This window comes from Lissotriton helveticus, chromosome 5_1, assembly GCF_964261635.1.
Source record: "Lissotriton helveticus chromosome 5_1, aLisHel1.1, whole genome shotgun sequence".
NCBI classification, from domain to species: domain Eukaryota; kingdom Metazoa; phylum Chordata; class Amphibia; order Caudata; family Salamandridae; genus Lissotriton; species Lissotriton helveticus.
The window spans coordinates 927,452,819-927,474,264 of NC_136065.1; the positions used below are offsets into that span (position 1 = coordinate 927,452,819).

The following is a 21,446-nucleotide window of genomic DNA, read 5'->3' on the forward strand; positions in this document are numbered from 1 at the left end:
GATTACGGTAGAAATGTGGAATTATGAAACATGAATAATTTCCTGTTGTATTTTTTTCCCCTCTCTTTTGCACCATTTCCTACCCTTCACTTTTCGTTTCTTTTTTTCTCTTTCCCTTTCCCCTGTCTTCCCTCTCCTTATTACCACCTTACAACGACATATCCTCACTGTTCCCCCTCATTTTACTTGTTCCTTCACATTCTCATTGTCCCCTCACCTGAGTCTGTTCCTAACCTATGATTCTAGCTTTCCTCTGCACCTAATCCGCCTTGAAAAAGCCCTCTGTCGATGGGCCAAACATACGTCAGCTGTCTTTTGTTCTATGCATGAATATATGAATAAAGACATTGTGTTTGAAACCTACCAATGAACTTTGGAAAATTATTCCTCCTACAAAACACCAATCAAGAAGGCACAGCCCGCCACATACTACCTATAAATGTTCTTTAACCTTCAAGTTCCTGTGAGCTTTAGGTCCGCTCTCTTCATCCATTGATCTATTCAACGCCCTATTTGACTTCCTCCCACCACAGTATGGTGGAGTGGGTCAGCCAACATCAGCCACAAGCTCTCTTTTCTGTATGTTATGGCACTCTGGTTCTGCAGATCGGACTAAAACGGCAGTCTATTTCACTGCAAGGCTGTTGAGCCCATTTCAGCCTTCAAATCTCGTTTTCATTTATTTTTGCGAAATGTTTTTTGTTGCAAGCATTGCACAACTCCTAGTGCATATGTTTGCAAAAACAAAATCGAAATCACTGGCTTGCCAAGGCCAGATCTATTGGCTTTGCCAAATGCTTATTTAATTGGTCAGCAATTGACTCCTTCCTATGTAAACATAACGTATTAGATCGAAAATGCCAAGGGTGCTGGGGTACTCTACTAAGCAATAAATAAGTGAAGCTCACCTATATATGATAAAGATGAACTCCTCTTTACAATACGTTTTTCTAGTATTCTCGCTGCCAATTTATTGAACAACAACATAGCCGGCTTTAGACTAACAAACCGAATTCTACAAACCACAGCAGAACTACACGTTAATCTGTCAAGTTCAACATTGACTGTTGGGTTTCTTAATTGTGATGGTTCGGCCAGCTTCAGCGGCTGCTGTGGCACCGACTCTTCTGGTCACATCATGCGTGTCTCATATTAGGAGAGGTACTCTTCCCTACAGTTTGATTCAAATAATACACATCCATCGCTGCCCTGGGTGGAGGCACATCTGTAGTAGTACATGACGCTGTAGCAGCATTATTGGGCGACTACACCCAACTGGATGGCTCCCTGTGTCAAAGATAGGAAAATCTGACTCTTGGCCCTATCAGCATCAACTGTCTTCTATTGGTTGTAGAGGTGGTGGGGGGGGGGGGGACCAAGCAATGAGAACTACAAAAGGTAAACATGGCTCTCCGAACCCTCGCACCCTTTGTCCCCTGCAACCTCTAAGTCAGTACTTGCAAATAAGTGTCCGGGGTAATTCAATGGGATTGGCTACGTAACCCCTAAATAGCGTCCACGTTTTACTGATTCAGTGGTCTATAAAAAGAAAGTTGCAGAGAGAAATGCATTGCATAGAAAATATTTAAATATTACTACCTTCTGAACTGTTTTCTTTGGATTTATGTTGGAGTGTTAGGTTCGCCGTCTCAACTTGCTGCTCCAAGTCATATATTCTGGACACCAATCCCTTAACGTAAGCCTCACGCTGTTGGTCATATACAAGCCACTGTTGGTTTTTTTCCAAGGCCTTAAAATAAAGAATACACTTATAGTATTAGAGTCCTAATTAGCCACAGAATGCTCTAGCATGCAAGGCCTCCAAAGATCCAGGCGCATTGGTGATACTTTTAAAATAATTTTTCCTCAAAAACATTTGTATTCAACATGTTACTTATTCGTTTTTTAGTTCAGCAACTACAATAGGCTTCTCCAACAAGTAGCAATTTATCATTTGGAACCATTAAGAACTACTTTCTTTTTTGATCAAAGAATATTCAAGGAGTCTTTGGAGTACTATAGGTGTCTAGGAAATAAGAATTGCTTTGTCTGCTTTTAATATAATTTGTGCCCCTTACCCACCCAAATTTGCAATCATGTAACTGGTCCACCTTACGTGCATTAACAAACTGTTTAGTTACATGAAAAATAAATGTGGCAAGAGAACAGCCTTACTACCCCCCCCCTTTGCACCCTGATAAAAATGTTACTTACTTCTGGTAATGCTTTTTCTGGTGGATACCCAAACTGCAAATTCCTCCCCTTGAAAAGATCCCAAGGCGGTAGACTATATCCTTAAGATTTTTCAGCACAGCCCCAGCGTTGCTGGTAAGTGGTGTTGTGCGATTCTGCATCATCTCCGTTCTGTCACATAATTAACGGCTGAAGTCGCGTAGAAGCTACACACAGGCGCGCTAAAAGCAGTTCTTTCTTGACACTGTCCACCCCTTTGATGCGGAGACCAAAAATCAATCAACTGTACCAGTGTGCAGATCTCTAATTTGGGACCTCTTTAGATGTAAAATATATCATTCCACAGAACAGGGAGGTGCAGTGGTGCTGAAACAATTTTCAGAGTGGGGGTGCTGCTAACAATGTTACATCACTAAAGTCACAGGGATTGTGAAAAATCCAAGTCGTACCAAAAAACAAAAAAACAAAACAAGAGTAGCAAATGCGTCATTTCCATTTAGCAGGAGAGTGGCAAGGATGTGTTAGTTAGCTGGTGGTGCCTTTTGGAGCACTGGTGAGATAGTGCACTAGGCAGTACATTTCCCTTTGAAATGGACACTAAAATTGCATAGACCTACAGCTTTACTGTGAAATCTACATTGCACAAATATGATAACGTGTGGAAATAGAGGTTCAGTGAATATTTATCATTTGTGTGTCACCAAGTAAAGTGTCTTGATTTGTTTTGATCCTACTAAAATCTGTTTCCATCTTACTTCAGAACTACAAAAAAGTGCCTCATTTGTGTTTTCCCAATTGCTGATATAATTTGACATGTGTATAGTTTATTTCCTGATATTTAAAGGTATATTAGAAAAAAGCTGGCATCCTACAGTCTTTCCATTCGTTTCCTGTACCCCAGCAGGATTTTTACAAACTTCTCTCACTTTGCAGTCCGAGAAATAAAAGTACACTCCAGTTTTCATAATAAGCAAGTATTTGTCAGAATACATAGCCTGACATTTGATCTTCGTCTTCGAACACGCAGAAAATATGACTAGATAAACACAAAATATAAAGGCATCTTTATTGCACATTCACCTACTGAACCCTGGCATGATTATTACTAGGGTGTGCTGCAGCACCCCTACTTCGAGCATTTATGGGGAGGTTGGCAAGAAACCTGTGGTGAGAGTATCTACCAAAAAGAGAGTTACAGAAGGTAAGTAACTCCTGATGGATACTTCAAACGTCAGATTCTTCACCTTTAGAATAGATACCTGTACCTCCCCAGGTGGTGGGCCTGTGGGATGGCTCGGACCAGGAATTCCTGCTTGACAAAACAGCCAAAATACACTTCCTGTTCGACCAGGCTGTCAAGGCAGTAGTGCTTCATGGATGTGTGCACTGAAACCCAAGTTATGGCCTGACAAATATCCAGGACAGGAACTACAAATGCCAACACAGTGGTAGTAGCCTTAGCCCTGGTGGAATAAGCCCACAGACCTTCTGGAGGCTGCTTCTTGGTCAGGGAGTAGCAGATCCAAAAAGGCAGAGGATTGAATATGCTACTTACCAGTATGCATCTGTTCTTGGCATGTAGGGCTGCTGACATTCATATCTATAGCATAGATCGCCGCCTAGTGTTGGGTCCGAATGATTGCACATTGTTGTCCTGGAAGAGTCTTCGAAGTATCACGAGATAGGTGGCTCCTCCCCTGGACTACAGTGCGCATGGGCATCGACTCCATCCCCAGATTGTTTTTAGCCATTGTGGCGAAGATGGAGTGTAACAGTGTGAGCGATGACCATGCCAAGAGTAAGTGTAAATTCTGCAGCCGCTACAGGCGCCGGGGAGGAGGGCGGGCGATATGAATGTCAGCAGCCCTACATGCCAAGAACAGATGCATACTGGTAAGTAGCATATTCAGTTCGAGGCATGTGGGCTGCTGAATACATAGAATACATAGCAGTCCCTCCATTATTGGCAGACGCATGTGCCAGCTGCAGACGTTTGAAAAAGTGTCTTTAGATCAGCCTGCCCTACAGCTGCTTGGAGTGCACATCTACACAGCAGTGTTTAGTAAATGTGTGTGGGGTAGACCATGTGGCTGCTCTACAAATGTCTTCCAAAGGGATATTACCAAGGAAAGCCATGGAGGCCCCCAACTTGCGGGTGGAGTGGGCTCTGGGGGGGACCGTTAAAGTGCGCTTAGCTTTTTGATAACAAATCTGAATACACTTAACGATCCACCTGGCTATACCTGCTTTGGAAATGGGGTTGCCCTTGTGCTGGGCAGAAAAGGCAACAAAGAGTTGTTTCGTCTTCCTAAAATCGTTGGTCCTATCAACGTAGTACATCAAAGCTTGTTTGACGTCAAGTGTGTGTAGCATTCTTTCGGCCACAGTCTCTGGGTTTTGAAAGAACACAGGTAGTTCAATAGTTTGATTGACGTGGAACTGTGAAACTACTTTAGGAAGGAATTTAGGGTTAGTGCGCAGCACCACCCTGTTTGACTGAATCTGTATGAATGGCTCCTGTACAGTGAGCGCCTGGAGTTCACTTACACGTCGAAAGCCACTTTCCATGTTAAGAACCGAACCTCGCAAGAATGCAGAGGCTCAAAAGGGGGGCCCATTAGCCTGGTGAGGACCACATTAAGGTTCCATACAGGAGCAGGTGGGGTCCTGGGAGGAATGACTTGCTTCAACCCTTCCAGAAAAGCCTTAACGGCAGGCACTCTGAAAACCGAGAGACGCTGCCTGTTTTGGAGATAAGCCGCTATGGCGGATAAGTGTATCCAAATGGAAGCATATGCTAGATTGCATTTGTAAAGATGTAACAAATAACAAATGATGTCGTGAGTAGATGCATCTAGCAGGTTGATGTTGTTTTCTGCACAGTAAATGACAAACCGCTTCCATTTTGCTGCATAGCAAGCTCTGGTGGTGGGCTTCCTCGCCTCCCGTATGATATCCATGCAGTCGGGAGGCAAGTTAAGGTAGCCAAATTCTAAGACTTCAGGAGCCAGATCGCCAGGTTGAGCTGTTGCGGATCTGGATGCTGAATGTCGCCATGGCTCTGCGTCAAAAGCCTGGGTGTGAGGTGGAGCCTTTGATGCGCTACCACGGAGAGTTCTAGAAACGTGGTGTACCATGGTTGGCGTGCCCACGTTGGAGCAACCAGGATGAGTGTCAGCGAGTGTTCCTTTAGCTTTCGTGCCACCAGCAGTATGAGAGGTGCTGGGGGAAAAGCGTACGCAAATCTGCCTGACCAGTTCATCCATATCGCATTGCCCTGCGACTGTGGGTGCGGGAACCTGGCAGCAAAGCGTTGGCATTTTGCGTTTTCCCTTGTGGTCGAACAGGTCTATCTCTGGATGACCCCACTGTCGGAAGTACGGGCGGAGTACTGACGGATGTATCTCCACTCGTGCATTTGGTGGCTGTACCTGCTGAGCAGATCCGCCATCTGATTGTCCTTGCCCGGGAGGTGTTCCGCCATGAGGAAGATGTTCCTCTGAATGGCCCACTTCCACATGCTCTGAGCCAGATGAGACAACTGTGGAGAGTGCGTAACTCCCTGCTTTTGAATGTAGTACATGGCCGTCATGTTGTCCGTCCTGATCAACACGACCTTGTTGCACAGATGTACCTTGAATGCCTTCAGTGCCATGAAGATTGCCATCAGTTCCAGGTAGTTGATGTGCATCTTCTTTTGCTGCGTTGTCCATAGTCCCTGCACCGTGTAGTGGAGTACATGAGCTCCCCATCCCTGGAGAGATGCGTCAGTCGTCAGGATAATCTGTGGCACAGGCTCCTGGAACGGTCGGCCCTTGCAAAGGTTGTGTGGATTCCACCAATGCAGAGAGCTGTATGCCCGACCGGTCACCAACACTAGGTCGTGCAACTGTCCTTGAGCATGAGTCCACTGATGAGCCAAGCATTCTTGGAGCGGACGCATATGTAGCCTCGCGTGCGGGACTATGAAGATGCAGGAGGCCATCATGCCTATCAACTGCATGAACACTCTTGCTGGAAGCGAGTGTTGCGGTCTGAACTTCTGGATCAGTGACTGAATGCTGTCGATCCTCACAGAATTTGGCTGAGCTGTTGCTGCCAGAGTATCTATCGTCGCGCCCAGATACTGCTGCACATGGGCTGGCTGAAGGTGCGACTTCGGATAATTCAGTGAGAATCCCAGATTGTGAAGAAGGTGAATGGTGTGTGACATGTTGGCGGCGCACTGCTGGGCCGACTTTGCTTGGACAAGCCAGTCGTCCAGATAAGGGTAGACGTGAACGTTCTGCCTCCTGAGGTGCGCAGCCACTGTCGCCAGGCATTTTGTGAACACCCTGGGCGCTGTGGTCACCCCGAAAGGGAGGACCTTGAATTGATAATGCTGATTCTGAATGGTGAATCTGAGGTCTTTTCTGTGTGATGGATGTAGTGGAATGTGAAAATATGCATTCTTGAGATCCAAGGTTGCGAGGAAGTCTCCCTGATTGAGCAACGGAAGAACCTGCTGCAGCGTCAGCATGTGAAAATGTTCCGAGAGAATATACTGGTTTAGGGGTCTGAGGTCCAGTATGGGTCTGAGGGACCAGTCCTTCTTCGGGATTAAGAAGTACAGGGAGTACACTCCTGTGCCTTCTTCCTCCACCGGCACAAGCTCGATCGCCCCTTTTTGCAGCATGACGAGTACCTCCTGCTGCAATAAGTGCAAATGCTCTGTGGACATAGGACGGTGTTTTGGTGGCAAGTTGTGTGGAGTGGAAGTTAACTCCAGACAATAACCGTACTGGATACGTTTTCTGACCCACCTGTCTGTGGTGATGGATTTCCAGAGCGGCAGGAACTGCTGCAGTCTCCCCAGGTGTTGTATGGTCGGAGGGCAGTGACAGGGCGTCACGGTTTGTTGGTGGCAGAGGAGCGGGAGTTGTTGTTTCCACGACCTCTGCCCTTGGTGCTGTTGCCCCGATAGCCGCCTCTACTTTGCTTGGTGTAAGAGGACTGTGCCCCACCTTTAGTGTATTGCGTTTGCTGGGACATCTGGCCTCTGGAAACACCTCTATTGCCTGAGCGACAAAAAGTATTGCCCCGAAACTGTTGGGACTGGAGAGCCCCCATGGACTTTGCAGTCTCTGTATCCTTTTTTATTTTTTCCAGGGTGGTATCCACCTCAGGACCAAATAGTCTATCAGGGTTTACAGGCTGATTGAGGATGGTGGTTTGTATCTCCGGCTTGAACCCGGAGATTCTGAGCCAGGCCTGACGTCGCAACATGACACTTGTGTTAATGGCCCTTGCCGCGGTGTCCGCCACGTCCAGTGCACATTTAATAGAAGCGTTGGAGATGAGCTTCCCTTCCAGAATGAGCATCTCCGCTGCCTCTTTATACTGATCTGGTAGATGTTGTAACAGGGTCTCTAGTGTATCAAAGTGTGCCCTGTCATATCTGGCCAAGAGTGCCTGAGTGTTTGAAATGCGCCAGATATTGGCCGCTTGAGCCGCCACCCTCTTCCCTGATGCTTCTAGCACTTTAGATTCCTTGTCAGGGGGAGGAGCATCACCAGTGGTCTGTGAATTTGCCCTCTTCCGGGCATTAGAAACAACCAGAGAGTCCAATGGCAACTGGCCCTTCATGTAGGTGGGGTAGCCAGGTGCCGGTCTATACTTTTTTTCAATCCTAGGGTTGATAACCCTGGCACGTGTGGGTTCTTTAAAAATGTCTGCAGCATGTTTCAGAACCCCTTTCAGCATTGGGAGAGTCTTGACAGTCTTTTCTGCTGTGGAAAAGGTATCAAAGAGGAAGTCCACTTCAATAGGGTCAGCATGCAGCTGAACTTCGTGGTTTGTAGCCGCCCTCTCAATTAGAGCATTAAATGCTGCAGAATCCTCTGTAGGAGAGGTTTTGACATTGTACACCTGAGTGTCCGGGGCAGTGTGCTGATCCCCTGGGTCCTCTGCATCTACCCAAGGGTCCTGGTGATCCTCAGGATCAGTGTTAGCAGGGAAGTTATACTCCTCATCATCACCTTCCCCAGCCTCCCCATCCGAATAAGTGGGGGAGGGTGTAGCAACTGTTCGAATCTGTGGGGCAAGTGGCTCAACCAGAACCGGGGAATCCGTAGAAGGCTTTTTGCGCTTCAAAGGAATCGTGTAGTACTCCATAGGCTGTGCCGCCATGATCTTCCTCTTGTAGAGGGTAAGTTTACCGGTGTCGGCGTCGATAAAGTGTTCCGACTGCTCCTCCATCAGGGGTTGTCGATGCTTCGAGCTCACAAGTGGCTGAGAAGGCTTAGACCCCGCAGACACCTGCACGGGCGCGTCGTCGACCGGCTTCGGTGCGAACGCCTTCGGTGCCACCTTCGGCGGTAACGTGAACAGGAGTGGCGCCGAGGACTTCGGCGCAACTTGCTTTGGGGTGGAAGCATCCTTCGGATCGACCGCAGAAGCCTTGTTCCTGATGCGTTGCAAATAGTCCGACACCTGCTTTGTGAAGGATGCGGACGGTTTCGTCGACCCGACAGACGGCCTCGATCCACCAGCTTGTGCAGACTCGAGCGTCGATGCCTTGGCTTTCTCCGGCCGATGCGCGGGATCAGCCCTCTTAGGTGCGCCGTGTCCTCCGACTGTGTCGACGGCCTTCGGCGCCGACGGCTTCGGATCGGCGGGCTTGACAGCTGGTTTTGGCGCCCCAGTCTTCGGCTCGACGCCCTTGAGCGATTTGGGATCGACGCCCTTGACCGACTTCGGCTCGACGCCCTTGGTCGACTTCACTGGGTCGACAGCCTTCTTTGGCTTCGGCTGCGCCGACTTGTCGGAACACGAGGAGGTGGCCAGAGGGACAGACGTCTTCTGTTTCGACGGCGTCTCCATCACTTTCGTTTTCGTCGACACCGAAGCTTTCACTTTCAGTTTCGGTTTGACCAACGGCAGCTCCGTAGAAGTGTCCGTAGCCGGGCCCGTAGGCGAGGCCGTGGATCTGGGTGTAAGGTCTTGGGTAAGGCCATGTGGCGATCCCTCGACCTGAGCCTTAGTGATTGTCCGAACGGGGTATAGCTCTTCCCCTGAGCTATCTTCCGTGGCCCCATAGGCCTCATTGTCGTCTCCTACCTCGTCGACAACTCCTTCAGTATCGAGCACTTCGACGTCTGCGTCGTAGTTGTAGTCGATCTCCTCCGCTGGAGTGGAAATGGGCTCTTGATCTTCTGGCTCGTCTGCGTCTTCCCTCTCGAAGATGTCCACCGGTGCCGGGGCCGACTGCTGGGCCTCCATGCGCACCACGCGCCGTAGTCGAATCATCTTCTTGGACCGAAAACGGGAACAAGCCATACAGTTGGCTTCATCGTGATCCGGCGAGAGGCACTTGTTGCACACCGGGTGGACGTCGATGTGGGGATACTCCGATCCGCACACGGGACATTTCTTGAACGGGCTCCGTTCCATGATGAAGTTTGGTTGCGTTGACTGGGCCTCGAGCACCAAAGAGTCACGCGACTCCTCTGGATGTCCGACTCGGGAACTGAGCCGGAACAGAGCTGGGGCACCGAACGCAAGACCATACCGACGGTATAGGAAAAGGCCTTCGGGCCTTATGAAAAGTCTGTATCGATTCCGAACTGGAGATGTCGAATATACATCTGAACCCAATGGCGGAAAAAAACAATCTGGGGATGGAGTCGATGCCCATGCGCACTGTAGTCCAGGGGAGGAGCCGCCTATCTCGTGATACTTCGAAGACTCTTCCAGGACAACAATGTGCAATCATCCGGACCCAACACTAGGCGGCGATCTATGCTATAGATATGAATTCAGCAGCCCACATGCCTCGAACACATTTTTCTGTACTGCTTCGCCTTTAATTATTCCAGAGAACCCCACAAAGAGCGGATTGTCCACCCAATGGCCTTTGGAATGAGCAATGTAAAAACTCTTGCGCAGGACTCTGCCCTGCTGCTGCGACACAAGATCCTCCAAAATCGCCTGCATGATCAGAAGACAGATGCTCATGTCCAGATGTTTCAGGTGCCTTACACTACAGACTCAACCTAGAGCCATTAGGATGACTTTGGCCCAGTCATTCCTGATCTTCGTCTAAACTCTGAGCTAGAGAGGTAGCAACAGGAAGGCATACAGGAGTCAGGTACTCCATTTTTGGTGGACTGTGTCTCCAAGAAACAGCCTTCTTAGGAACTCCAGCTTGCAAACGTGCGGACATTGAGCGTTCTCAATGGTGGCGAATAGATCGAGCCAGGGTTATCCGTATTGCTGGAAGATGCTCAGGAAAGCGGTTTGGGTTAATCCTGCTAGTGGAAGCCTGAACTACCAGGCTCTCAGGTGTTGTGTATTCTGTAAAAAAACAAACAGTCTGTGGCAGAGTTCTACCAATCTATTCAGAGGTGGTCAGTAGCACAAGTTACTTACCTTCGGTAACAACATATCTATAAGAAACATTAGTAGTGATAGATTCCTTACCCTAGAATTACCACTAGGCATCAGACTAGATCCGGAAAGTTTTCGTCAGCAGTACCCCTGCGCGTCGGTAGGCGTCGTCGTGTGGCTCCGTGTGCATTGTTGTCGCCGAGATGACGTCGCTGGAGCTGCTTAGACGCGCCCACACATGCCGACGTTCGTTCTGTACACGACTTTCCACACCAGGAATGCAGCGCCATGCAAGAAACTGACCACTGGTGCAATGAAACTAGGTCCCTGAAAAGGATGACCTTAACCCTAGAAATCAGTACGCAGAACAGGGAGGATGGGTGGGGCGGTAAGGAATCTATCACTACTAATGTTTTTTACAGATATATCGTTACCGAAGGTAAGTAACTTGTGCATCTGAAAGAAACACGTAGTAATAGATTCCTTACCTTAGAATAGATACCCCAGCAATACCAACTCCAGTGGTGGATCTGCGAACCAAGATCACACCAGGAAGTCCTGGAGAAAAGTTTGGCCGAAAAAGCTGTCTCTCCGGACTTGGCTGTCCAGGCTGTAATGCTTGGTAAACATGTGCAGCGAGGCCCACGGAGCTGCCCGACATGTCATGCAAGGGAACTCCTCGTCCCAAAGCAGTAGTGGCTGCTGTCGCCCTGGTAGAATGGGAGCATAGTCCCACTGGAGGCTCCTTTTTAGCCAAAGAATAACAAGCCTTAATGCCACCAAGATATGGTCCGTTTGTGCACGGCCCGACCTTTCTTGGCGCCCACGTAGCCAACAAAGAGCTGGTCATCCACCCTGAACTGTTGTGTGCGGTTGAGGTAGAATGAGAGTGCACGTTTTGGGTCCAGACGGTGAAGCCTCTCTTCCTCTTTTGAGGGATGCGGAGGCGATAAGAAGGTAGGCAAAGTGATGGTCTGCCCGATGTGAAAGGCAGTGCCAACCTTTGGCAGAAAAAATGGACGAGTCCTTAGAACAACTTTGTCCGGGTGGACAGAAAGAAAAGGAGGTTTAGAAGAAAGGGTCTGGAGCTCACTCACTCTTCTGGTAGAGGTGATAGCCACCAGGAAAGCTGTCATTAAGTAAGAAGATGAAGAGGACAGCTGGGAAGTGGCTCAAAAGGAGCAAACATCAGATATGTCAGAACCAGGTTCAAGTCCCACTGAGGCATTATGAAAGGAACAGGAGGGAAAAGAGGAGTAATGCCTTTTAAGAATCTATTTACAACACAGGACTTGAAAAGGGAAGGCTGATCTGGAAGTCGTAAAAAGGCTGAAATGGCCGAGAGATAGCCCTTGATAGTGCCCAGAGCAGAGCCCTGCTCGGCCAAAGAAAGGAGAAATAGGAGGACCTCTGAAAGAGGAGCAGAAAGGGGATCCACAGCCTTTGCTGTGCACCATGCCACAAATGTATTCCACCTGCAGGTGTATACCGTTTTAGTGGAGGGACGCCTTGCTGCCAAAATTACATCACAAACTTCGGGGGGCAGGTCAAAAGACGTCAACTGCCACCGCTCAATCGCCACGCAAGGAGGTGGAGGCTGGACAGGTTCGGGTGGAGGACCTTCCCCTGCTGCTGTGACAGAAGAACCTCCCGAAGAGGCAGTTGGATTGGGGGATCAATAGCCATGCTGAGTAGCTCGGGATAACAATCTTCAAGCCCAGTCCGGAGCCACAAGAATGACTTGGGCCCGGTCGCGCTTGATCTTCTTCAGCACTCTGGGTAGCAGTGGTAGAGGCGGAAAGGCGCAGAGTAGACCGCAACTCCACTCGCACCAAAAGCGTTGCCTAGTAAGTGCCGCCTTGGAAATTCCAATGCGCAGAACTGATGACATTGCGCGTTCTATACGGTGGCGAGTAGATCTAACAAAGGCTCTCCCCACTGCTGAAAGAGAACTTGCGCCACGTCCGAGTTCAGATGCCATTCGTGATCCATCATGTACCGGCGGCTGAGTTTGTCCGCCCTGGCGTTCAGAGAAGCTGCCAGGTGTTGAACCACCAGGGAAATGCCCTGATGTTCCATCCATGTACAGAGGCGCAGAGCCTCCGGACATAGGGTCCACGACCCCACCCCACCATGTTTGTTGCAGTACCACATGGCGATGGGGTTGTCTGCGAACACCTGCCAACTCTCCCCATGACAGAGGGAAGGAATGCCTTCAGTGCAAGTCGGGATCGCCCGAAGCTCCAGAAGGTTGATATGGAGCCGGGACTCCGCCAGAGACCAGAGGCCTCTGATCTCCGCCTCTCCTATGTGGCCGCCCCATCCCAGAAGGGACGCGTCCGTCACAACTGTGTGTTCCGTTTGGAAAGGGAGAGGGATCTGCCATTGACCCAATCGCGATTCGTGAGCCACCACTGCAGTTGTCGTGCAGTGACCTCCAAGATTTGGACATGATAGGACAGGTTGCACGGATGCTGTGCGCACTGGAACTTCAGGCCCCACTGCAGAGCCCGCATATGCCATCTGGCATGATCCACTAGCAGGATGCAAAAGGCCATCAGGCCCAATAGCCGAAGGGTCATCCTGACCGAAACCCGGGATAGAGGCTGAAAGATCGGAATCCTAGCCTGAATATCCCGGACTCGCTGCTTGGGAGGATAAACCCGCAACTGTGCAGAGTCCAGAACCGCTCCGATGAAGAGGAGCTTCTGAGAGGGAATCCGGTGCGACTTCAGCACATTGATGAAAAACCCCAGCAAATGCAGGAGGTCAGCCGTAGTCTGGAGGAGGGAAACGACTGCCTGGGCGAGCCCGCCTTCAACAGCCTGTCGTCGACATAGGGGAAGACTGGAACCCCTGATCTGCGCAGATGAGCTGCGACCACCGCCATCACTTTCGTGAACACCTGAGGGGCGCTGGTAAGGCCAAAGGGGACCACGGTAAACTGAAAGTGTTGTGGCATACCGTGTACCGCAGGTAACGCCGATGGGCCGGCAGGACAGGAATATAGAAATATGCGTCCTGCAAGTCGAACGCTACCATGCAGTCTCCAGGGTTGAGGGCAGACAAGACCTGAGCTAGCGTCAACATCATGAACTTCTCCGGAGGAAGCGGTTGACGTTCCTGAGGTCCAAGATAAGACACATTCCCTTGTCCTTCCTGTGATCCAGATCGTAGTGGGATAACAACCACAACTTACTTCTGGCCCACGAACGCGCTCAATGGCCCCCTTGGCCAAGAGGGCTGTGAGTTCCTGCTGAAGAAGCGCAATATGGTCCCCGACATGCGGTGGTACTGAGGTGGCATGGCTGGAGGGGTAGTCTCGAACTGGAGTGTTAGTCTCGAACAGGAGGGAGCACCCACTTGTCCGATGTGATGTTGCGCCAGTGGGGGAGATGATGGCGAATTCTGCCGCCCACTGGCGTTTAATGGGTCTGAAAGATTGGAGTAGGAAGGGTTTGCAGTGGATGCTGCAGGGATGGTGGTGGACTGACCCGCCTGCTGGACCCCAGGAACGACTCAACGGTTCCCACGTCTGCGTGTTGCGCAGGCCTGTGGCTCTGAAACAAACGTGTTGGGGCACCCTTCCGTGGCCATGAAAGGAGCGAAAAGAGTAAGGCGGAGGAGGGCGAGTGGCCGACAGGCCCAAGGACTTGGCCGTAGCCTGAGTCCTTAAAGTGCTCCAACGCACTATCCGCTTTACTGCCAAAGAGGCGAATGCCACCAAAGAGCATGTCCATCGGAGTGTTGTGGACATCCCCTGAGAAGCCAGTTGTCCTCAGCCAGGCGTGGCGCCGAAGCACCACCGCCGTGGAAATCGCCCTGCCCAGCGAGTTGGCGGTATCAACCCCACAACGAATGGTGAACTTTGCTGCGTCTCTCCCAGCTGCGATAGCTTGGGAGAGGACTGGCCGTGCCTCCTACGGACAGTTGGGTAGGACCTGTGCAACCGTATCCCACACAGAGTGGGAATAAAGGCCCAAGAGGCATGCAGTGCTCACCCACCGCAGCCCTAAGCTGGCAGATGAAAACAGCTTCTTGCCAAGCTGCTCCAGCTTCTTAGATTCCCTATCCGGAGGTGCGGAAGGGAACGCTCTTTGGGAAGCAGAGGCTTGGACAACCAAGCTCTTGGGAGTGGGGTGTTGGGAAAGAAAGAGGGGTTCGCCCAGAGCCGGTTGATGGAGTCAGGCCACGTTCCTGTCCACAGGAGCCCCTGTGTTGGGCCTGGACCAAGTGCCCAAAAGAACATCAGAAAGTGCGTCATTAAAAAGGCAGCAAGGGCTCCAAAGAGGTTGCCGCCAAGCTGAAGCACTTCTGTCAGGAGGTTAGTCCGGATGGCCACTGTAGGGAGTTCGAGGTGGAGGGCCTCTCCTGCCCTACGCAACACCAATGCGTAACTGGCTCCATTCTACGTAGCCAAGGTCAGGTGAGGTGTCAAGACCACTGGCATCCTCCAAATCCTCTGCCCAGTCCAGATCATAATCACACTGTTATGTGAGAGGGTCCTCAGACCCCTCCCAGTCCTCCCATACCTCCGAAAATTGTGAAGCAGGCGGCTGAAAATAAGGAGGACGGACATAGGGGTAAAAAGGCCCCATCGGCGTCTGAATTGGCGTCGAGCGTTGTCGATCCGGTGCCGTGTCCGGTTTAGGGCTGAAACTGGGGCAGACGTCGGGCGGTGGCACTTGACGTCGGAGGTGGTGACGAGGAGGGGTCGACACCGGTGGAGGTGTTATGAGGTCAACCGGTGTTGCCCGGGGTCCGAGCCCAGATCCAGTGAGGTCCTGCGGCGCCGGGGCCGAAGCAGACGGCGGCGCTGGGGCTGGAGCCGCCGGCGATGGAAGAGCAGGACCCCCAGTCGAGCCCGCGGGGCCCGTAGGCACACCGGTGGGGCCAGATGGCCCAAAGAGTTGGGCCATCGCAGCAAGAAACTCTTGCACCCGAGCAGGCGCCGACGGACCCGGAAAGGGCAGGTATGCCGGCGACAATGTCGCAGGCTCCACCGGAGCAGCGGGGGTGGCACCACCTGCACCCTCAACCACGACAGGCGAGGGGAAGTCGAAGAGCGACAACGCTGCTTTGACTTCTTCTTGGAATGCTTCGACTTACATGACCCCTAGTGCGAAGACTTAGATCCAGAGGTACGATGGTGACGGCCCTGCGACCGGTCCCTCGACCTCCCACGGGACCGGGACCTTGAGCGGCACAGAGTCAACCAGCAACTTTCGGGACTGATTCTGCAAAAGTCTTCAGCGCCATGGAACGGCAGTCGAGGCATGTCTTGGAGTCGTGGTCGCACCCCAGGCAATAGAGACACAAGCGGTGTGGGTCCATCATGCAGTGACAGTCCCTACAGTTCTTAAAGCCGGGCATCCCTATGACACCAGGAGTCGATCGATTCAAAAGAATGGAGACAAAAGGCCTCGAAAAAACTCAGTCAAAAAGTGACTGGGGTATTTGCTCTTCCCGGTTCTGCGCTTGCTGGCCGGAAAAAGAAAGAACTGACGTCAGCGTGCATGGGTGCGTCCGAGTAGCTCCAGTGATGTCATCTTGGCGACAACGACGCACGCGGACCTACAGACGCGCAGGGGTACTGCTGATGAAAACTTTCCGGATCCAATCTGACACCTGGGCGTAATTCTAAGGTAAGGAATCTATCACTACGTGTTTCTTTCAGATACATGGTTAAGCCCAGGTGCCCATGAGTGTGTCAGTCAGGCTTTGTTGAATGGCAGCAAGGGCTTAGACAAGGTCTGCCCATGCTGTAAAGCTTCTCTGGGGACATTCGTTTTCACCTCAAGAGACAACAATTGTAAGTGAAGGAGTTTAGCTGCTCATCCAATGCCCACAGCAAACAACACGTCTCTTCCATTGAAGGAACAGGGGAATAACTCATCCCTTGTCACAGTGTTCAGTCAACTGGCCTCTTGTAGGTCAAATAGAAATGGTCATCGTCACTTACGGTTTCTGCATCTTCGGGGTCCAAGCGAGGGTTGACGCAGGTACACAGTGGGTGCTGAGCGTCGAGGGCGGTGTGCCAATTACGCTCCGACCCCCCTCCTGTGACCCATGGTGTGAATCCTTGACACCAAAAAAGTGCAGAAACCGTAAGTTCGGAAGCCTCCTAAACCAGGAGTAATTAGGAAGATACTTTTTTCCTCCTCATTTTTTTGCACTTTTCACTTGTTAATTTTCACTTTCACGTCCCTAGGTAAGGGTGGGCCTTAGAGAGTCCGTACCACCAGGGTTTAATACACACTGAGTCCTGATGAATGCCAGGTAAATTCATACCGTTTCGTGGCTGAAACATGTCGACTGATATTAGGAAACTACCACTTAATTAACTGTGGACGAATTTCCTACACATAATTTTAATCCATAAATCCTTAGTGATCATTGTAATAAAGTTAATTTTGATACACTACTGACTATTTTTAACTATCCACCACTCACTTAATTTTCTTTGCACAACACTGCCTTAACCCACCAACCCGCTCCGCAGTAGATCTGGCGTTGAAGCACACAAAAGAGACGCTTGGTCTCTTTTGTGGGGCCGATGATGAAGCATGTCATCACTAGGTGGTGAGTGAGGGCTTTCCTTAAACGCCTTAAGTGAAGTCGTTGACCTGCTCCTAACGGTGGTTCAATACTGCCATTGAACACTCTTGTCTTGTTTATTGATTAATACTGGGCTATAAGAGTGTTTCACTACTCTCCCTGCCTCTCTTTTTGTTTTTGACAGATCATAAGTGATACAGGACATGACTTCAGTCAAGGTCGAGACTGATTCTGTTTAGAGTTGGACAGAGCTATAGGATAGGGCCCTCCCAAGACGTTGGGGGCAGCAGCAAATTTTCAGGCACTGGCATGGGCCATGGTATTGGATGTGGAATTGGAGCTGAACCCAAAATTGGTTCAGAAAGCACCAAGTACGGATCCGCTGAGTTGGCAGTAACCCGACTAGAGGCCTATGCATATCCGTGGGGTGTGAAGGTACACCAGAGGCAGCAAGCAAGATTCCAAAGATAGGCAATATGGCTTCTGGAAATTTATAGCAACCAGCTGTGAGATCGGCTCCTTCGCATTGGGCTGGGGGTGGGATCAATGGGTCTTTGAGACCTCAGAGAGGGAGAGTGGCAAGACCGGGATGAGTCCCGCTTAGCCTCCTTACATTTCTTCTTTGACTTCCACATACCCAAACACTTGAACTGCAACGAAGATCTGTCGCTAGAGCATCCTCAAAAGCAGGAACCGGTCTACACTCTCTACTTCAAGTGGTATTGGGTATTAAGCAACTTCCTATTGTGTTCAGCGATGCACAACGTAGCGTCACGATTCTGGATAATTTTAGGATGCATAAGGTCAAGCAACTGAGCAGTGGCCTGACCCAAAACACCAGTGAACCACAACCTGGGGGGGAATCATAGACATCTGCTTGCAGCAGCCCTTACAAGGTTTCAGTCCATTGCACAAAAACAATTGTCAACGGACAATTAAAAAAAAAAAGTTAGAATCTAGCTCCAGATCCACGCACGAAGGCATGGAATGAATTACCTCATATCAGCGTGCTTGGGTGGTGCTTATAAGCAGCTGTCACTTCCAGGGCAGAACGGAGTAGACGTGGAACAGCACAAAGCCGCATACCGGAGTGTAGGGTAATGCTAAAAAAAAATCTTCTGGATCCAGTCTGGTGCCTTAGTATATTCTAAAAGTGAGCAATTTGTATGTATGTATGTATGTATGTATGTTTGGATTTATATAGCGCTTATAACCCAGGGGTCTCTAAGCGCTTTGCCTTGGGAACCCGTCCTGGCTTTTCCCTGTGAGATAGCCCCTACAGGGCATCCCCAAGGTGAAAGCCAGGCATCCCGCCGCGGGGGGCCGTTGTGGAGATTAAGCAAGCTTAATGCCCAGAGTTGCAGAGTGTGAACCCATGATTAGGTCAGGCACCGAAGCGAGAATTATCGAGTCCGTGGACATTTTGAGCTCAAGACCCTGCCGCGTCGGGAATTGAACCCTGGTCCCGGGTCTGACCTCTGCTTCAGGGTCTGCCTGCTCTAACCAGTGAGCCACACTTCTCCACAATTTGTGGTGAGAAGTATCCATCTGAATGTACTTGTTATTGGCTATCTGCCCCTAACCCGTACTAAGTTATCAGAACACTAGGATATGCTTCAGTTCCCCAAACTACATGTGTACGCATCTACTGTATCAAAGGCAGCCTTTATGTCTAAAAAGGTTATGTAGAGATTATGTGGCCATTCACCAGCCTCAGTTAAAAACAAGCTTTGGCAAAGCCGATAGGTCTCGTCTATGTGAGAGCTATTGGCTTTGAAAATGTGTTTTCAGCCATTATGTTCACCAGTGTGACTGCTGTTTAGCATGGCTAAGAGTTAGTGGTGTGGTGTGGGCTGGGGTAGATCGGAATGGGGTAGATTGATGTAGAGTGGAGTGGGGTGGGGAGGAGTGGAGTGGGGTGGGGTGGAGTGGGGTGGGATAGATTGAAGTGGGCAAGTTGGGTAGATTAGCGTGGGAGAACTGAGTAGATTAGCGTGGTAGATTGAAGCGAGGTGGACTCAAAGGGGGTAGATTGGGTGGAGTAGATTAGGGCACATTAGGCAACAGGAGTAGGGTGGATTTAAACAGGAAATATTGGGGTAGATTGGAGTGGAACGGGCAGATTACATGGATTATAGTAGGGTATAATGGAATGAAGTGGGGGCAGATTGGGGTGGAGAGGATTGGGTTGGAGTAGAGTGGATTGGGATGGAGTAGATTGGAGAGAAGTAGATTGGAGCTTGGTGGATTGGATGGGATAGATTGGAGTAATGTAGTTTGGGGTGGAGTGAAGTAGGGTACATTGGAGTGGGAGAGGGTGGGGTGGAATGAGTTAGATTGGACTGGAATAGGTAGACTGGAGAGGGATGATTGCAGTGGGGTAGATTGGAGTGGGTTGGATTGGGGTGGGGCAGGTAGCAGTGGGGTAGATTGAACTGGAGTGGGGTAGATTTGTGTGGCATGTGAAAAATTGAAGTGAATTTGGGTAGAGTAGAATGGAGTGTGGTAGATTGGGGTACAGTGGAGTGGGGTGGATTAGATTGGGTGGATTGGACTGGGTTGATTGGAGTAGGGCATATTGTATAGAATGGAGTGGAAGTGGACAAACTGGAGTTGAGATTGGAGAGGACAGATAGCTTGGGGGAAGAGGGGTAGATTGGGTGGATGAGAGCAGGGTAGATTGGAATAGAGTGGGGTACATTGGAGAGGGTAGATTGGAAAGGGATGATTGGAGGGGGATAGATTAGGGGTGGGGAAGAATGAGGGTGAATTAGATTGGAAGGGGCGGGTGGATTGGATTGGGGTAGAGTGGAGTAGATTGGGGTGGGGTAAAGTGGGGAGATGGGTAGATAGGGGTGAAGAGTAGATTGGGGTGAAGTGGAATAGATTGGGGTGGATTAGGGTAGATTGGAGAGGGGTAGATCAGGGTACAGTGGGGTAGAATGGGGAAGAGTGGAGTGCAGTAGACTGAAGTGGAATGAGGTAAATAAGAGTGGCGAGGAGTAGATGGAGTGGGATAGACTAGGGTGGAGTGTGGTAGAGTGGAACGGCGTAGCTTTAAGTGGGATAGATTGGGTAATTATGCTAAAGTGGATTAGAGTTAAGTGGGGTAGATTGAAGTGAGATAGTTAACAGTGGGGTAGGTTGGAGTGGAGTTGGATAGAGTGGTGTAGGGTAGATTGGGATAACATGAGGTAGACTGGAGTGGAATAGAGTGGAGTAGATTAGAGAGGGATGATTGTAGTGGGGTAGTTTGGATGGAAGTGGGATGGAGCGGGATAGATTGTACTGGAGGGGGTATATTGATTTGGGTGGCATGTAGAAGACTGGGTGAATTGGGGTGGGGTAGAGTGGAATAGAGTGTGGTAGATTGGGGTAGAGTGAAGTGGGGTACATTGGGTGGGCTGGAGGGGGTACATTGTGGAAGAGTGGGATGGAGTGAGAGACTGAGGAAGAGAGTGGGGTAGATTGGGTGGATTAGAGTAAGATATATTGGCATGGAGTGGGGTAGACTGGAGAGAGAGAGGATTGGAGAGGGATGATGGCTTGAAGTAGATTGGAATGTGGTGGGGTAGATTTGACTGGGGTAGTGTGGTTGACTGAACTGGGGTATATTGTGGTGAAGTTGAGTCGACTGGGGTGGAATGAGAGAGTGGATTGGGGTAGATTGGAGTGGGATAGATCGAGGTAGAGTGGAGTGGATATATTGGGGTGGGGTAGAATTGGGAAGAGTGGATTAGGTTTGAGTGGTGTGGGTAGATACGAGTGGAGAGGAGTAGATTGAGTGGGGTGGGGTAGATTAAGGTGGGGTGGGGTAGATTAAGGTAGAGTGGGGGTAGTTTGGAGTGAGGTAGATTGGGGTGGGGTATATTGGGATAAAATGGGGTAGATTGGGCTGGGTGGATTGGATGGGGTAGATTGGTGTAGGGTAGTCTAGGGTGGGATGGGATAGGGCAGATTGGAGTGGGAGGGAATGGGTTACATTGGACTACAGTGGGTAGATTGGAGTGGGGTAAATTGGAGTGGAATAGATTGGAGAGGGATGATTGGAGTGGGTGGTTTGGAGTGAAGTAGGGTCGAGTGGAGCGAGGTAGAATGGGTAGGAGTCGATACCACTGGGGTGGAGTGGGGTAGATTTTGGTGGCATGTGGTAGATTGGAGTGAAGTGGTGTGGGGTAGATTGGGTGGAGTTGAATGCAGTGTAGTAGATTAGGGTAGAGTGTAGTGGGGTACACTGGAGAAGAGTGGGGTGGAGTGGAGTTGGATATATAGGAGTAGAGTCGAGAGTGGAGTGGAGTGAGTGATTGAGGAAGAGTAGGGTGGGGTAC

At 50.2% G+C, this 21,446-nt stretch overlaps 1 protein-coding gene across 2 annotated transcripts in view; it reads right to left on the bottom strand.

Annotated features, from left to right (window-relative positions):
- CEP55 (centrosomal protein 55) overlaps positions 1–21,446 on the bottom strand; it is a 291,020-nt gene that overhangs the window by 128,789 nt on the left and 140,785 nt on the right. For both annotated transcript variants that reach the window (XM_078643397.1, XM_078643398.1), the window contains exon 5: positions 1,600–1,750. In XM_078643397.1, coding sequence (XP_078499523.1) covers positions 1,600–1,750 — 151 coding nt within the window. The remainder of the gene's footprint in view (positions 1–1,599; positions 1,751–21,446) is intronic.